Source organism: Nicotiana tomentosiformis, chromosome 7 (genome assembly GCF_000390325.3).
Source record: "Nicotiana tomentosiformis chromosome 7, ASM39032v3, whole genome shotgun sequence".
In the NCBI taxonomy this organism is placed as follows: domain Eukaryota; kingdom Viridiplantae; phylum Streptophyta; class Magnoliopsida; order Solanales; family Solanaceae; genus Nicotiana; species Nicotiana tomentosiformis.
Genome location: NC_090818.1, coordinates 67,247,865 through 67,262,258, shown reverse-complemented (window position 1 = coordinate 67,262,258; position 14,394 = coordinate 67,247,865). Strand labels below are relative to the sequence as shown.

The following is a 14,394-nucleotide window of genomic DNA, read 5'->3' as shown; positions in this document are numbered from 1 at the left end:
TTTGGGTTTTTCTGCCCTTGCCAATGCCGGTGTTGTTCGGCTTGTCGATGCATTGGCAGTCACCATAGGAACCGTCTAGTTCCCGTTGTCATTCATTATTTCTGTAAAAGAATAACACAAACAAACGTTAAAATTACGTAGATTTTAATCTCCACTGGAGTAGAAAACCACACAGGTTTTAGTCTCCAGAAACAGTGGGTATAATACAAATACAGAAAATATTAAATTCCTTAAGCTTGTTATTATTCTGTATTTGTAAAATAATTCTGGAGAAAATAAAATAACATATAAATAGAAATGTAAAAGAAACAAAATTTAATCCGAGCCCACTGAATTCACAATGTTTCCTTAAAGAATTTAACCCCCTCCTAGTACCCAAGGTTATGGATTATTTTCTCCCAGGATAGAACGAATTACACACTGGTGTAGCGATACTTCAAACCCAGTGTTTCAGCGAACACAAAGATCGGTAGCAAATCACACTTACTTGTTTGTAGTTAAAACAATGCAGAAGAAAGGAGGAGAAGTCAGAAATTCGTATTGAAAATCTGAGAGAATGGACTGGTATTTATAGCCAATGTTGAGTTCAAACTGAAGATGTGCAACTCTTAAAAACTGAAGAGGTACAACTCTTCAGAAGGGCTGTTTGTTTAAAATGGCCATAAATTAAATGGCTTTTACAAAAACACAAAGGGCATATACTATTCCGTTGGATTTAATATTAATTTTCCGTTTAAAAATAAATATTTAATAACATCTCTGTTAATATTTACTATTAACAATTAAATTTGGTCCAAGAAATTAATTAATCAATCGATCATTTGACCAAATCCAAATCCAAATCCAAATCCATAGCCGAAGCCGTAGCCGTAGCCGAAGCCGAAGCTGAGCAAGCGACGACGACGATGACGCGAGGCTTGCCTTCTTCTTAACTCTTTAAGAGCTAGAAGAAGTGCAATTGTATATACATATATATATATATATATATATATATATATATATATATATATATCCATCAAAACCTTTTCCTCTTCCAATATGGGACAATGCCCCTTTGTCAAGGAGGGAAACTCAAATATTTTCAATTTTCCTCCATTTTCCATTCACCCTCTTTTAAGCTACATTTAAGCTTAAAACCCCAACAATCCCCCACATGAATGGGGAATGGCTATATCATGGAAATATGCATGAAAAACTATGTGATTCGCAAGTAAGGATTAATAGCATCCGGATAAGTAGGTTTTCCTTTGAACTTTCCGTAGTGAACTTATGTCGGATATACTCGGTCAATCGGTAGATTTGATATCTTTGAATCATCGAACTTTGGTGTATACCTAGAAAACCATAAGTCACACAACCAACCCTTAACCATCTTTGGCACTCATTGTTGTGTTTGTTTCAGCCATGAACACCACCTGTTTTCATAAGTGCGTAGAGAATTGGCCTTACAAAGTTCTCCTTGAAGCAGCTAATACTTCATACTTACATAGCTGATTCCTAAACGTGTCATCCCGTAGATACACTATTTGATATACCCCGTATCAAATTTAGAAATCATTAAAAAGCCTTAATATTTTATCCTTGGTACTGAACATTGTCTCATCACGAGAATGGACTAAACTTTTAGTTGACAATGTTGAACCGTCATTAATGACTTTGTTTGATCTCCTTGAACCTAGATCTTGGGATCTCCAGTCTTCTAGGTAGAGTTACCACTACAATGGCTTGTTCTCGGCCATAGTCCCATTCCCCACGATGATTTCGTAACTACCTTTCTAGTTAGGCCTTTTGAAAGTGGATCCGACACATTATCGCTTGACTTTACATAGTCAATCGTGATAATTCCTCTAGAGAGTAATTGCCTAACGGTTTTATGTCTTCGTTGTATATGACGAGATTTACCGTCATACATCACGCTCCCAGCCTTCCAATTACCGCTTGACTATTGCAATGTATGCATATTGGTGCCAACGGTTTGGGCCAAAATGGAATGTCTTCCAAGAAATTCTGGAGCCATTCAGCTTCTTTACCGGCTTTATCTAAGGCTATGAACATAGCTTCCATTTTAGAGCGGGCAATACAAGTTTGCTTGGACGACTTTCAAGATACCGCTCCTCCACCAATAGTGAATACATATCTACTTGTGGACTTAGAATCAGTTGAACCGGTGATCCAATTTGCATCACAGTATCCCTTATTCACCGAAGGATATTTACTGTAGTGCAAAGCAAAGTCTTGGGTATGTTCTAAATATCTCAAAACTCATTTCATTGCCATCCAATGTGATTGACCTGGATTGCTCGTGTATCGACTCAATTTACTTATAGCACAAGCTATATCTGGTCGTGTACAATTCATGATATGCATTAAGAATCCCAACACACAAGCATAATCCAATTGTGATATGCTTTGGCCTTTGTTCTTTGATAATGCAAGATTCACCTCAATTGGAGTCTTTGCAACTTTAAACCCTAAGCGCTTGAATTTTCCAAGTACTGTCTTAATATAATGAGATTGTGACAATGCCAGATCCTGAGGAGTCTTATTGATCTTAATCCCCAGAATTAAATCATCAACTCCCAAGTCCTTCATATCAAACTTGCTAGTTAGCATACGCTTAGTCGTATTTATGTTGGCAATGTCATTACTTATTATCAGCATATCATCCACATATAAGCAAACAATGACTATGTGATTTGGAAAATTTTTAATGTACACACATTTATCACATTCATTTATCTTAAAACCATTTGACAACATTGTTTGGTCAAATTTCGCATGCCATTGTTTGGGTGCCTGTTTTAGTCCGTAAAGGGACTTCACAAGTCTACATACTTTCTTTTCTTTACCTGGAACCACAAACCCTTCAAGTTATTCCATGTAGATTTCTTCCTCTAAATCTCCATTTAAGAAGGCCGTCTTAACGTCGATTTGATGAATTTCAAGACCATATACTGCAGCTAATGCTACTAATATTCGTATGGACGTAATTCTTGTAACTGTAGAGTATTTATCAAAATAATCAAGATCTTCTCGCTGTCTATACCTTTGAGTACAAGTATTGCCTTATATTTATCAATATGCCATCATCTTTCATTTTCCTCTTATAAATCCATTTAGAACCCAAAGGTTTATTTCCAGGAGGAAGATCAACCAATTCCCATGTATGGTTGTTCAATAATTCTATTTCACTGTTGACTGCCTCTTTCCAAAATAATGATTCCGAAGAAGACATAACTTCTTTAAATGTTCGAAGATCATTCTCCAATAAGAAAGTCATAAAATCTGGTCCAAATGAAGTAGACGTTCTTTGACGTTTGCTACGTCTTGGATCCTCCTGATTAAATGTACTTTCTTTTGTTTCTTCCCGAGGTCGTTTAGATCCTTCACCAATTGACTCACATTCCTTTTTATACGGGTATATATTTTCAAATAACTCAGCATTTTCTGGTTCTATAACCGTATTATTATGAATGTCGGGATTTTTTGATTTATGAACCAGAAATCGATTTGCTTTACTATTGGCCGCATATCCTATGAAAACACAATCAACGGTTTTCGGTCTTATCCCGACATCTTCCATTTTGTATTTCCTTTCAAGCGCTATCCACAGTTGTTTTGACGTCTCCATATTACTATAGACGTTATACAGATCATCCTCTAGTCCGCTAAGAATGTAATTCTTGCATAGAAAATCAGAATGCTTCCACGACTCAGCCACGAGAAAGCATTCATTTTCTGCAGTTTCGTCGGGCAAAACAGGAACATCTTCCTTAATGAACTTCTGCAGACTTAAAGTCGTCAAGTAGAAGAACATCTTCTTCTGCCTCCGCTTGAAATCAATCCCGAAAAATTTTCCGGGTTTTTCTGCCGATGTTGTTCGACTTGTCGATGCAGTGGAAGTCACCATAGGAACAGTCTGGTTCCCGTTGCCATTTGTCATTTCTGTAAAAGAATGACATAAACAAACGTGAAAATTACGTAGATTTTAATCTCCACTGGAGTAGAAAACCACACAGGTTTTGGTCTCCAGAAACAGTGAGTATAACACAAATATAGAAAATATTAAATTCCTTAAGCTTGTTATTATTCTGCATTTGTAAAATAATTCTGGAAAAGATAAAATAACATATAAACAGAAATGTAAAAGAAACAGAATTTAATCCAAGCCCATTGAATTTACAGTATTTCCTTAAGAATTTAATCCCCACATAGTACCAAAGGTTGTGGATTATTTCCTCTCGGGATAGAACGAATTAAATACTAGTGTAGCGATACTTCAAACCCCAGTGTTTCAGCGAACACAAAGATCGGTAGCAAATCACACTTATTTGTTTGTAGTTAAAACAATGCAGAAGAAAGAAGGAGAAGTCAGAAATTCGTATTGAAAATCTGAGAGAATGGACTGGTATTTATAGCCAATGTTGAGTTCAAACTGAATAGGTGCAACTCTTCAAAACTGAAGAGGTGCAACTCTTCAGAAGGGTTGTTTGTTTAAAACGGCCATAAATTAAATGGCTTTTACAAAAAACAAAGGGCATATACTATTTCATTGGATTTAATATTAATTTTTCGTTTAAAAAAACCGGATATTTAATAACATTTCTATTAATATTTACTATTAACAATTAAATTTGGTCCAAAAAATTAATCAATAAATCAATCATTTGACCAAATTCAATTCCAAATCCAAATCCAAATCCGAAGCCGAAGCCGTAGCTGTAGCCGAAGCCGAAGCCGAGTGAGCGATGACGACGACGGCGCGAGGCTTGCCTTCTTCTTAACTCTTTAAGAGCTAGAAGAAGTGTAATTGTATATATATATATACCCATCAAAACCTTTTCCTCTTCCAATATGGGACAATATCCCTTTGTCATGGAGGGAAACTCAAATATTTTCAATTTTCCTCCATTTCCCATTCACCCTCTTTTAAGCTACATTTAAGCTTAAAAATCCAACAATCCCCCATATGAATGGGGAATGGCTATATCACAGAAATATGCATGAAAAACTGTGTGATTCGCAAGTAAGGATTAATTGCATCTGGATAAGTAGGTTTCCCTTTGAACTTTCCGTAGTGAACTTATGTCGGATATACTCGGTCAATCGGTAGATTTGATATCTTTGAACCGTCGAACTTTTGGGTTTACCTAGACAACCATAAGTCACATAACCAACCCTTAACAGTCTTTGGCTCTCATTGTTGTGTTCGTTTTAGCCATGAACACCGCCTGGTTTCATAAGTGCATAGAGAATTGGCCTTACAAAATTCTCCTTGAAGCGGATAACACTTCATTCTTACATAGGTGATTCCTAAATGTGTCATCCCGTAGATATTGTATACGGTCGAAATAGATTTCAGCCTTGGCACGTCCGATCGAGTTCGAATGGTGATGTATCAAAGTAAGATCCTGAAGGGCGGACGAACTAACCTCGAACCCGGGGAGGCCGGTTCGTGTCGAGATTGATATCATAATCAAACTCGAATAAGAATCGAACCATGATGCATGGTAGACCTATCGTGCTGATAATCCAGAGACCAACCAACATTGACCTAGAATCAATTCAAGGGCTCGAACCAGGATCGGGCTCGAACCAAGATCACAATTTCGAGCCGAAATCAAGCTTAAACCAAAATCGAGGATTCTAAGCAAGATCGAGCTCGCAGACAAAAGCCGTTGCAATCCCACTAGAGAGAATCTTGGCAGAAATTATGGAAAAGCTGACTTATCATGGGTCTCCCACTGAATGTTTATTTTATTATGCTTGGAGCCAAATCCCTCCAATATAAAAGGGCTTGGTTATCATTTCTGTAGTTCAAGTTTTTCAGAGATTTACATTGTAATCAAAGTACTATATTCTTCTACAGTAAAAAATCGCTCTTTCAGTTTCTTAGATTGATTCTATTTGTCAAATCCTAAGATCCGTTGTTCTTGATAACCTTATCTATTTTGCATTCTCTCCAATCTACATTTATATTTTTATTTATCATTGCATTTTGTATCAAGTTATGCCACATATCCTCGAAACTGCGTATAAATTCAACTCTATCCATTTTTCGGGTAAACAGTTTGGTGCCCACCGTGGGGCCGAGGATAACAGTGGTCATTTGATACAAATCTGAAAAAAACACGCAATTGTGCTTTGCACTTATTTCCGAAAACATCTTGAATTTTGGATCAGCTACGAATAACCACCAATCGAATGGCTTCACCGATCGATTTCGAAGCCGACCTTCAAGATGAAACCAACAACTTGGCACCCGAGGCTCGAATAGAAGTACCTGAAATTTGAGCCGAAATACCATTGGATGTCAATTCACAAATAGCTTTGGAGGCGAACCAGCGTTCCGAATCGGAAAGAAGCATTCAGGGCGGTACTCGATCCGTAGCCCGAGACACCTAAAATGCGGGGGAAATCGGGGCTAGCTTACGTATGATCTTCGAGATGCTGAAAGCCCAACAAGTAGCGATAGCTCAGCTAAAGAGCCAAACTCACGCACAAAGCAGGCCGGATTCCAATCCACTTCGAGAAGTCACCCCCAGAACAGAGCCTGCCATAGTGAGATCTAACGAGCAAGAATCGGGGACTACTCCCGGAATTACTAAATTGCTCGAGGAACTCACAAAAATGAGTCGAAGCCAATGACAAGAGGGTGGTAACGTACAATGCCAGGGTCGACCAAATCCCGGGGGATCCACCAATGATAAAGGGGCTTGATTCGAAAAAATTCATACAAAAGCCTTTTCCGTCGAGTGCGGCACCGAAGCCAATCCCCAAAAAATTCCGTATGCCCGAAATTCCCAAATATAATGGTACGACTGATCCTAACGAACATGTCACCTCTTACACATGTGCCATAAAAGGCAACGATTTGGAAGACGATGAGATCGAATCTGTGCTGTTGAAAAAGTTCGGGGAGACCCTCTCGAAAGGAGCTATGATCTGGTACCACAATTTACCGCCGAATTCCATCGATTCTTTTGCCATGTTAGCAGATTCATTCGTAAAGGCACATGCTGGTGCCATAAAGGTTGCAACGAGGAAATCAAACCTCTTCAAAGTAAAGCAAAGGCAGGATGAAATGCTGAGGGAATTCGTATCCCGATTTCAAATGGAACGCATAGAATTACCCCCGGTCATAGACGACTGGGCCGTACAAGCCTTCACCCAAGGGTTGAACGAGCTAAGTTCGACACCATCACATCGGCTGAAACAAAATTTGATCGAGTATCCAGCGGTAACTTGGGCAGATGTGCACAACCGATATCAATTGAAAATTAGGGTCGAGGATGTTCAGTTGGGAGCACCGTACAGACCCGTTCATCAGAATAGGACATTTATTAAAAATCAAAAGGAGATCGACAGAGAACAAAGGTCGAACAGAGACCGATATCGACCGTACGTCGTAGATCGGGTGAACAACGGTTCAGCATGCAATGCAGTTCGGAACAATCGAAGGATTGACAGAGGACAAAATTCTCAAGGGTTTATGAGTAAGAGCGGCTTCGATAAATATGCCGATCCTATAGAAGCACCTCGATTATCAGAATATAACTTCAGCGTTGGTGCATCCGCTCTCGTGTCAGCCATCGGACGCATCAAAGACACTAAATGGCCTCGACCAATGCAGACCAATCTTGCCCAAAGAAATCCCAATCAAACGTGCGAATATCATGGTACCCATGGCCACAGAACGGAAGATTACAAGCAACTAAGAGAGGAAATAGCTCGCTTATTTAACAAAGGGCACCTTCGGGAGTTTTTGAGTGATAGGGCAAAGAGCCATTTTAGAAGTAGGGATTTCAGCAAGCAAAATGAGCAAGAAGAACCACAGCACGTCATCCACATGATTATCGGTGACATCGATACCCCTCAGAGACCAATGCTTAAACGCACTAAAACATCGATGGTGAGGGAAAAACGATCTCGGACTCAAGATTACGCACCCATAGGGACTCTGTCCTTTGATGATGAAGATGCAGAGGGGGTCATCCAACCTCACAATGACGCACTGGTAATATACGTACTCGTGAATAAAACTAAAATTAAGCGTGTGTTAATCGATCCAGGTAGGTCGGCCAACATCATCCGATTGAAGGTAGTGGAGCAGCTCGGCCTACAAGATCAGATCGTACCCGCAACTCTGGTCCTAAACGGGTTCAATATGGCATGCGAAACCACCAAAGGTGAGATAGTCCTACCAATAAACGTGGCCGAAACCATCTAGGAAACAAATTTTCACGTGATTGAAGGCGATATGAGATATAACGCCCTTTTCGGAAGGCCATGGATCCACAACATGAGAGCTGTGCCTTCGACCCTACACCAGGCCCTCAAATTCCCGATGTCGGGAGGTGTCAAAATGGTGTACGGAGAACAACCATCCACAAAAGAAATGTTCACCGTCAACGAAGCTAAACCTGTGTCCTCACTTTCGCTGATAAAAGGATCGGTCGCGGAAGGAGAACGGGACACCAAATAGCAATCACAGACATCGGCTTCAACCCAGTCAGACAACCAGAAAATCGAAGAGGATGATGATCAAAGGGTACCTCGATCTTTCGTGATTCCTTATGACTCCGACGCCACAAAATCAACAATCGAGGAGCTAGAGCAAGTCATATTAATCGAGCACTGGCCCGAGCAAAAGGTATACTTGGGAACGGGGTTGAGCCCTGAACTCAGGAAGAAATCAATAGAAGTTTATATTGATGACATGTTAGTTAAGTTCCTGTGCGCAGAGGACCATTTAACTCATTTGCAGGAAACGTTTGAGATTTTAAGGAAATACAACATGAAGCTCAACCCCGAGAAATGTGCTTTCGGGGTCGGTTCGGGCAAGTTCCTCGGCTTCATGGTGTCACATAGGGGAATAGAGATTAACCCCAATAAAATCAAGGCTATCGAAGACATCGTCGTTGTGGACAGCGTAAAGGCCGTACAAAGGCTAATGGGTCGGATTGCCACCTTAAGCCGGTTCATCTCAAGATCATCTGACTGAAGTCACAAGTTTTTCTCTCTACTCAAAAAGAAGAATGATTTTTCTTGGACCCCGGAGTGCCAACAAGCATTAGATGAACTAAAGCGATATCTATCAAGCCCAACACTGCTTCATACCCCAAAAACAGACGAGAAACTTTGTTTGTACTTGGCAGTATCGGAAGTCGCCGTAAGCGGTGTCCTAGTTCGAGAAGAGCAAGGTACGCAATTCCCCCTTTATTATACGAGTCGAACCTTAGGAGAGGCGGAAACTAGATATCCGCTCCTAGAAAAATTGGCACTTGCATTGATAAGCGCCTCAAGAAAGTTAAGGCCGTACTTTCAATGTCATCCCATATGTGTGTTGACCACTTACCCGCTTCGTAATATTTTGCACAAACCCGAGTTATCAGGCCGACTGGCCAAATGGGTCGTCGAACTCAGTGGGTATGATATCGAATATCAACCCCGCACGGTCATCAAGTCTCAAATTTTAGCAGACTTCGTGGCCGATTTCATGCCAACCCTCGTACCCGAAGTCGAAAAAGAGCTGTTGAAATCAGGTACGCCATCAAGGGTATGGATCCTTTTTACGGACGGGGCTTCGAACGTAAAAGGGTCCGGGCTGGGCATGGTTTTGAAACCACCCACGGGTAGCACTATTAGGCAATCTATTAAAACTATCAGGTTGACTAACAACGAGGCCGAGTATGAAGCCATGATTGCAGGTCTCGAGCTAGCTAGAAACTTGGGAGCAGAAGTCATTGAAGCCAATTGCGACTCCTTGCTGGTGGTGAGTCAAGTAAACAAAACCTTCAAAGTTCGAGAAGGTAGAATGCAAAGGTATTTAGATAAACTGCTTATCACTTTGCACCATTTCAAACAATGGACTTCACAACATGTACCACGAGAACAGAATAATGAGGCCGATGCGCTTGCGAATTTGGGGTCGTCGGTCGAGGTTGATGATACGGGCTCGGGGAATGTTGTTCAACTTTCGAGATCGGTAATCGAAGAAGGTCACGATGAAATAAATTCTTCAAGCTTAACCTGGGATTGGAGAAACAAGTATATTGAATACTTGAAAAGTGGAAAACTCCCATCGGACCCTAAAGATTCCAGAACCCTACGGACCAAAGCTGCTCGATTCATGTTGGCTTCGGATGGAACGCTATACCGAAGAACGTTCGATGGACCATTGGTGGTATGCTTAGGTCCAGGGGATACCGATTACATCCTATGGGAAGTGCACGAGGGTACTTGCGGGAATCACTCTGGAGCCGATACATTAGTCCGAAAAATAATCAGAGCAGGGTATTATTGGATTGATATGGGCAAAGATGCGAAGGAATTTGTTCGTAAATGTGACAAATGTCAAAGGTTCGCACCGATGATCCACCGGCCCGAAGAGCAACTCCATTCAGTCCTATCCCCGTGGCCATTCATGAAATGGGGAGTAGATATCGTCGGCCCTCTGCCATCGACCCCAAGTAAGGCCAACTTCATTTTGTTTATGATTGACTATTTTTTTAAATGGGTTGAAGTGCAGGCGTTCGAGAAAATAAGAGAGAAAGAATTTATAGACTTTATTTGGGATCATATCATATGCCGATTCCGGATACCCGCCGAAATAGTATGTGACAATGGAAAACAATTCGTTGGCGGCAAAGTAACAAGATTCCTCGAAGACCACAAGATAAGAAGGATACTGTCGACGCCATACCACCCCAGTGGGAATGGGCAGGCCGAATCAACAAACAAAACTGTCATTCAAAACTTAAAGAAGAGGTTGAACGAGGCTAAAGGGAGATGGAGAGAAATCCTGCCCGAAGTCCTTTGGGCATATCGGACAACGTCAAAATCCAGTACGGGGCAGACCCCGTTCTCCTTAGTATATGGGTCCGAAGAATTGATACCAATCAAAGTTGGTGAACCCAGTGCCAAATTTTGATTCGCAATGGAAGAATCAAATAACGAGGCTATGAATACAAGCCTCGAACTATCGGACGAAAGACGAGAAGCTGCTCTCGTTCGAACGGCTGCCCAAAAGCACTGAATTGAAAGATATTATAATCGAAGAACCAAGCTCCGCCATTTCAAGCCTGGGGACTTAGTGTTGAGAAAAATTACCATCAATACCCTAAATCCGAATGAAGGGAAGCTAGGACCGAATTGGGAAGGACCATATCAGGTACTCGAGAACATCAGAAAGGGATCGTACAGGATTGGCGTTATAAACGGCAAACAGCTATCAAGCAGCTGGAATGTATCACATCTAAAACAGTACTACTGCTAAGGTATAACCTTTCCATATTCGTTTATATCTCAAAACTGACCCCTGCAGAAGTCCGAACAAGGGCTAAGACGGATCTCTCGCTAGAAAGCACGCGTTGCACTCTTTTCCCTTTAGACAGGTTTTATCCCAAATGGGTTTTTCGGCAAGGTTTTTCATGAGGCAACCATTGATCGTGCAACATTTACAACAATATTCGAGGTCCCACAAGAAAGTTATTTCACAGCAATAGGTTCCCAATAGGAAAAACTGTAAGAGCCAAATGGTCGAAGCGAACCATGCTCATATAGATTGGCCCGAACCCAGGCATGTAATAACGTGCGAAGAAAGTTTTCTTCTTTATCGGCATCTTATATCCAATGAAAATTTCTCTATTTTGAGATTTATTGTGCAATCAGAATTAAGATACACTCGACCAAGCCTACGGGCTATTTTTATTTCGAGTTCGAGCAAACACTCACTCGACCATTAAGCCTACGGGCTACATTACTTCGAGCTCGAATCATTCACTCGACCAAGCCTACAGGCTATTTTTATTTTGAGTTCGAGCAAACACTAACTCGACCATTAAGCCTACGGGCTACATTACTTCGAGTTTGAATCATTCACTCGACCAAGCCTACGGGCTACATTACTTCGAGTTCGAATCATTCACTCACTCGACCATTAAGCCTACGGGCTATATTACTTCTAGTTCGAATCATTTACTCGACCAAGCCTACGGGCTATTTTTATTACGAGTTCGAGCAAACACTCACTCGACCATTATGCCTACGGGCTACACCACTTCGAGTTCAAATCATTCACTCGACTATACCTACAGGCTATTTTTATTTCGAGTTCGAGCAAACACTCACTCGACCATTACGCCTACGGGCTACATTACTTTGAGTTCGAATCATTCACTCGACCAAGCCTACGGGCTAATTTTATTTTGAGTTCAAGCAAACACTCACTCGACCATTAAGCCTACGGGCTACATTACTTCGAGTTCGAATCATTCACTCGACCAAGCCTACGGGCTATTTTTATTTCGAGTTCAAGCAAACACTCACTCGACCATTACGCCTACGGGCTACACCACTTCGAGTTCAAATCATTCACTCGACTATACCTACAGGCTATTTTTATTTCGAGTTCGAGCAAACACTCACTCGACCATTACGCCTACGGGCTACATTACTTCGAGTTCGAACCATTCACTCGAGTAAGCTTATGGGCTACATTACTTCGAGTTCGAATCATTCATTCGACTAAGCCTACGGGCAACATAAATTCGAGTTTGAATCATTCACTCGACTAAGCCTACGGGCTACATTTTTGAGTTCGAGCAAACACTCGCTCGACCATTACGCCCACGGGCTATATTTCTTCAAGATCGAATCATTGACAACTAATAAGCCTAAAGGGCTACATTGCCCCAAGTTTGAGTAAACGCTCGCTCGGTTACAGAGGCTACGAGGTCCAAATTTGATTACGTTGTTTAAAACATTGTGGAAACATTCTTAAGGTAAATAAAGTCCTCGCAAGACGGGAAACAAAAACAGAAGCAAGTTGGCAAAAAGGGAGATATGTCTATATACAAATTTATCTGCATGGGTGATTACAACGTAAAAACTAAGAACTAAATTTCTCGACTGGGAGCGGTCTCTTCTTTATCAGTTCCCCCCCATTTTTGGATCCGCTCTTGCTCCCATCGTCATCATCATCGCCATCAGAAACCAGAGCTTCAACATCAGCTTCGAGTTCTTTGGCCTTTTTTATCTCCTCAGCGAGATCGAAGCCATGAGCATGAATCTCCTCAAGAGTTTCCCTTCTGGATCGGCACTTAGCAAGTTTGGCGACACAATGCGCTTGACTATCGGCGGACTCGACTGCCTCTCTTGCCTGGACTTGGGCAGCTTCAGCATCGGCCCGATAAACGGCCACGAGCGCATCCGCATCGGCTTTTTCCTTTTCAGCATTGGATTCGGCCTTGGCAAGTACAGAGGCCAACCAAGCCTTAATCTCCTCAATTCTTCTTGCTTGAACCAGGCCTTTTTCCTTCATTTTCTGTAGTTGGGTTTTGGACGATGATAACTGGGCTCGAGCAGTCTCTTTTTTTGCAGCAAAGCGGTCCATACCTTCTTTCCACCGCAAGGACTCCATTCTTATCACGTCGAACTCCTCACGAAGCTTCCCGATCATCTCGATTTTTTGCTGCAGCTGTGAGACCAAAATGTTAGCTATCGTTCCGGTATCAAGCCCTTAGGCTTTCAAAAGCATCATTACCTGCTCAGACAAATCATTCTAATCTCGATAAGCCTTGGCAAGCTCAGCTCGGATGTCTTTTATTTCCTCCTCTCTCTGCCCTAAGGAAAGTCTAAGGGAGTTCCTCTCGTCAGTAGCGCGGTGTAGGTCGGCCGTGTATCGATGCAACTCATTCTGGGAATGAGAACATTGTTCTCGATGAGCTACCGCTGCCTACAAAGAAATAAGAAGCAAAGTTAACGAAAAACAAACATAAAGATAGTACCGACAAAATAATTTTAAAGGCTCACCTGATTCAAAGCCTGCCGCAATCCGTGAAAAAGATCCGATTCATTACCGGCACCGGCAACGTCCTCAATACTGGTAAACAGGTCACGAAACGGATCTTCTTCATCGTGAGGCCTGTCTAGATCGAGGGCTCCCAGAGCTTAGGCTTCCCAAATCACCCCTGCGGAAAAAGCGGGAAAGGTAGGCGAATCCTCGATCGCTGCTGCCCCAAATGACTCGCTTGGAGCGTTCCCCTCGGCTCGTAGGGGTTCGAGGGGCTCTTCGATCGTATCCCCTGCCGGTTGACTCCGATGAGAGACGTCTTCGATATCCGATAGTTCGGGGACTCTACCCGAATCTTTCTCTAGTATATCTTCAGTTCGAGGCGGAGCCTCATAGAGCATCATCGATCCAGCCGGCGATGAGGCATCGGTGGCTCTCTTCATTCGGATCGCCAGCGCGGACTCATTGTTCTCTTCTTCTTCTTCTTCTTCTTCATCCCTTAGACGCAGAACAGATTCCACGGTCAAAGGAATGACATTCTTGTTCGGCTTACGAGCCATCCTCTTCTTCGGTTTTGGATATTCGGGAACCGAGGCTCT

At 41.9% G+C, this 14,394-nt stretch overlaps 1 protein-coding gene across 1 annotated transcript; it reads right to left on the bottom strand.

Moving 5' to 3' along the window:
• Positions 1 to 12,892: 12,892 nt before the first annotated feature.
• On the bottom strand, positions 12,893 to 13,423 carry LOC138895731 (uncharacterized). The gene has a single exon (XM_070180455.1). The coding sequence runs from the start codon at positions 13,421 to 13,423 to the stop codon at positions 12,893 to 12,895; it is 531 nt and encodes a 176-aa protein (XP_070036556.1).
• Positions 13,424 to 14,394: the final 971 nt, after the last annotated feature.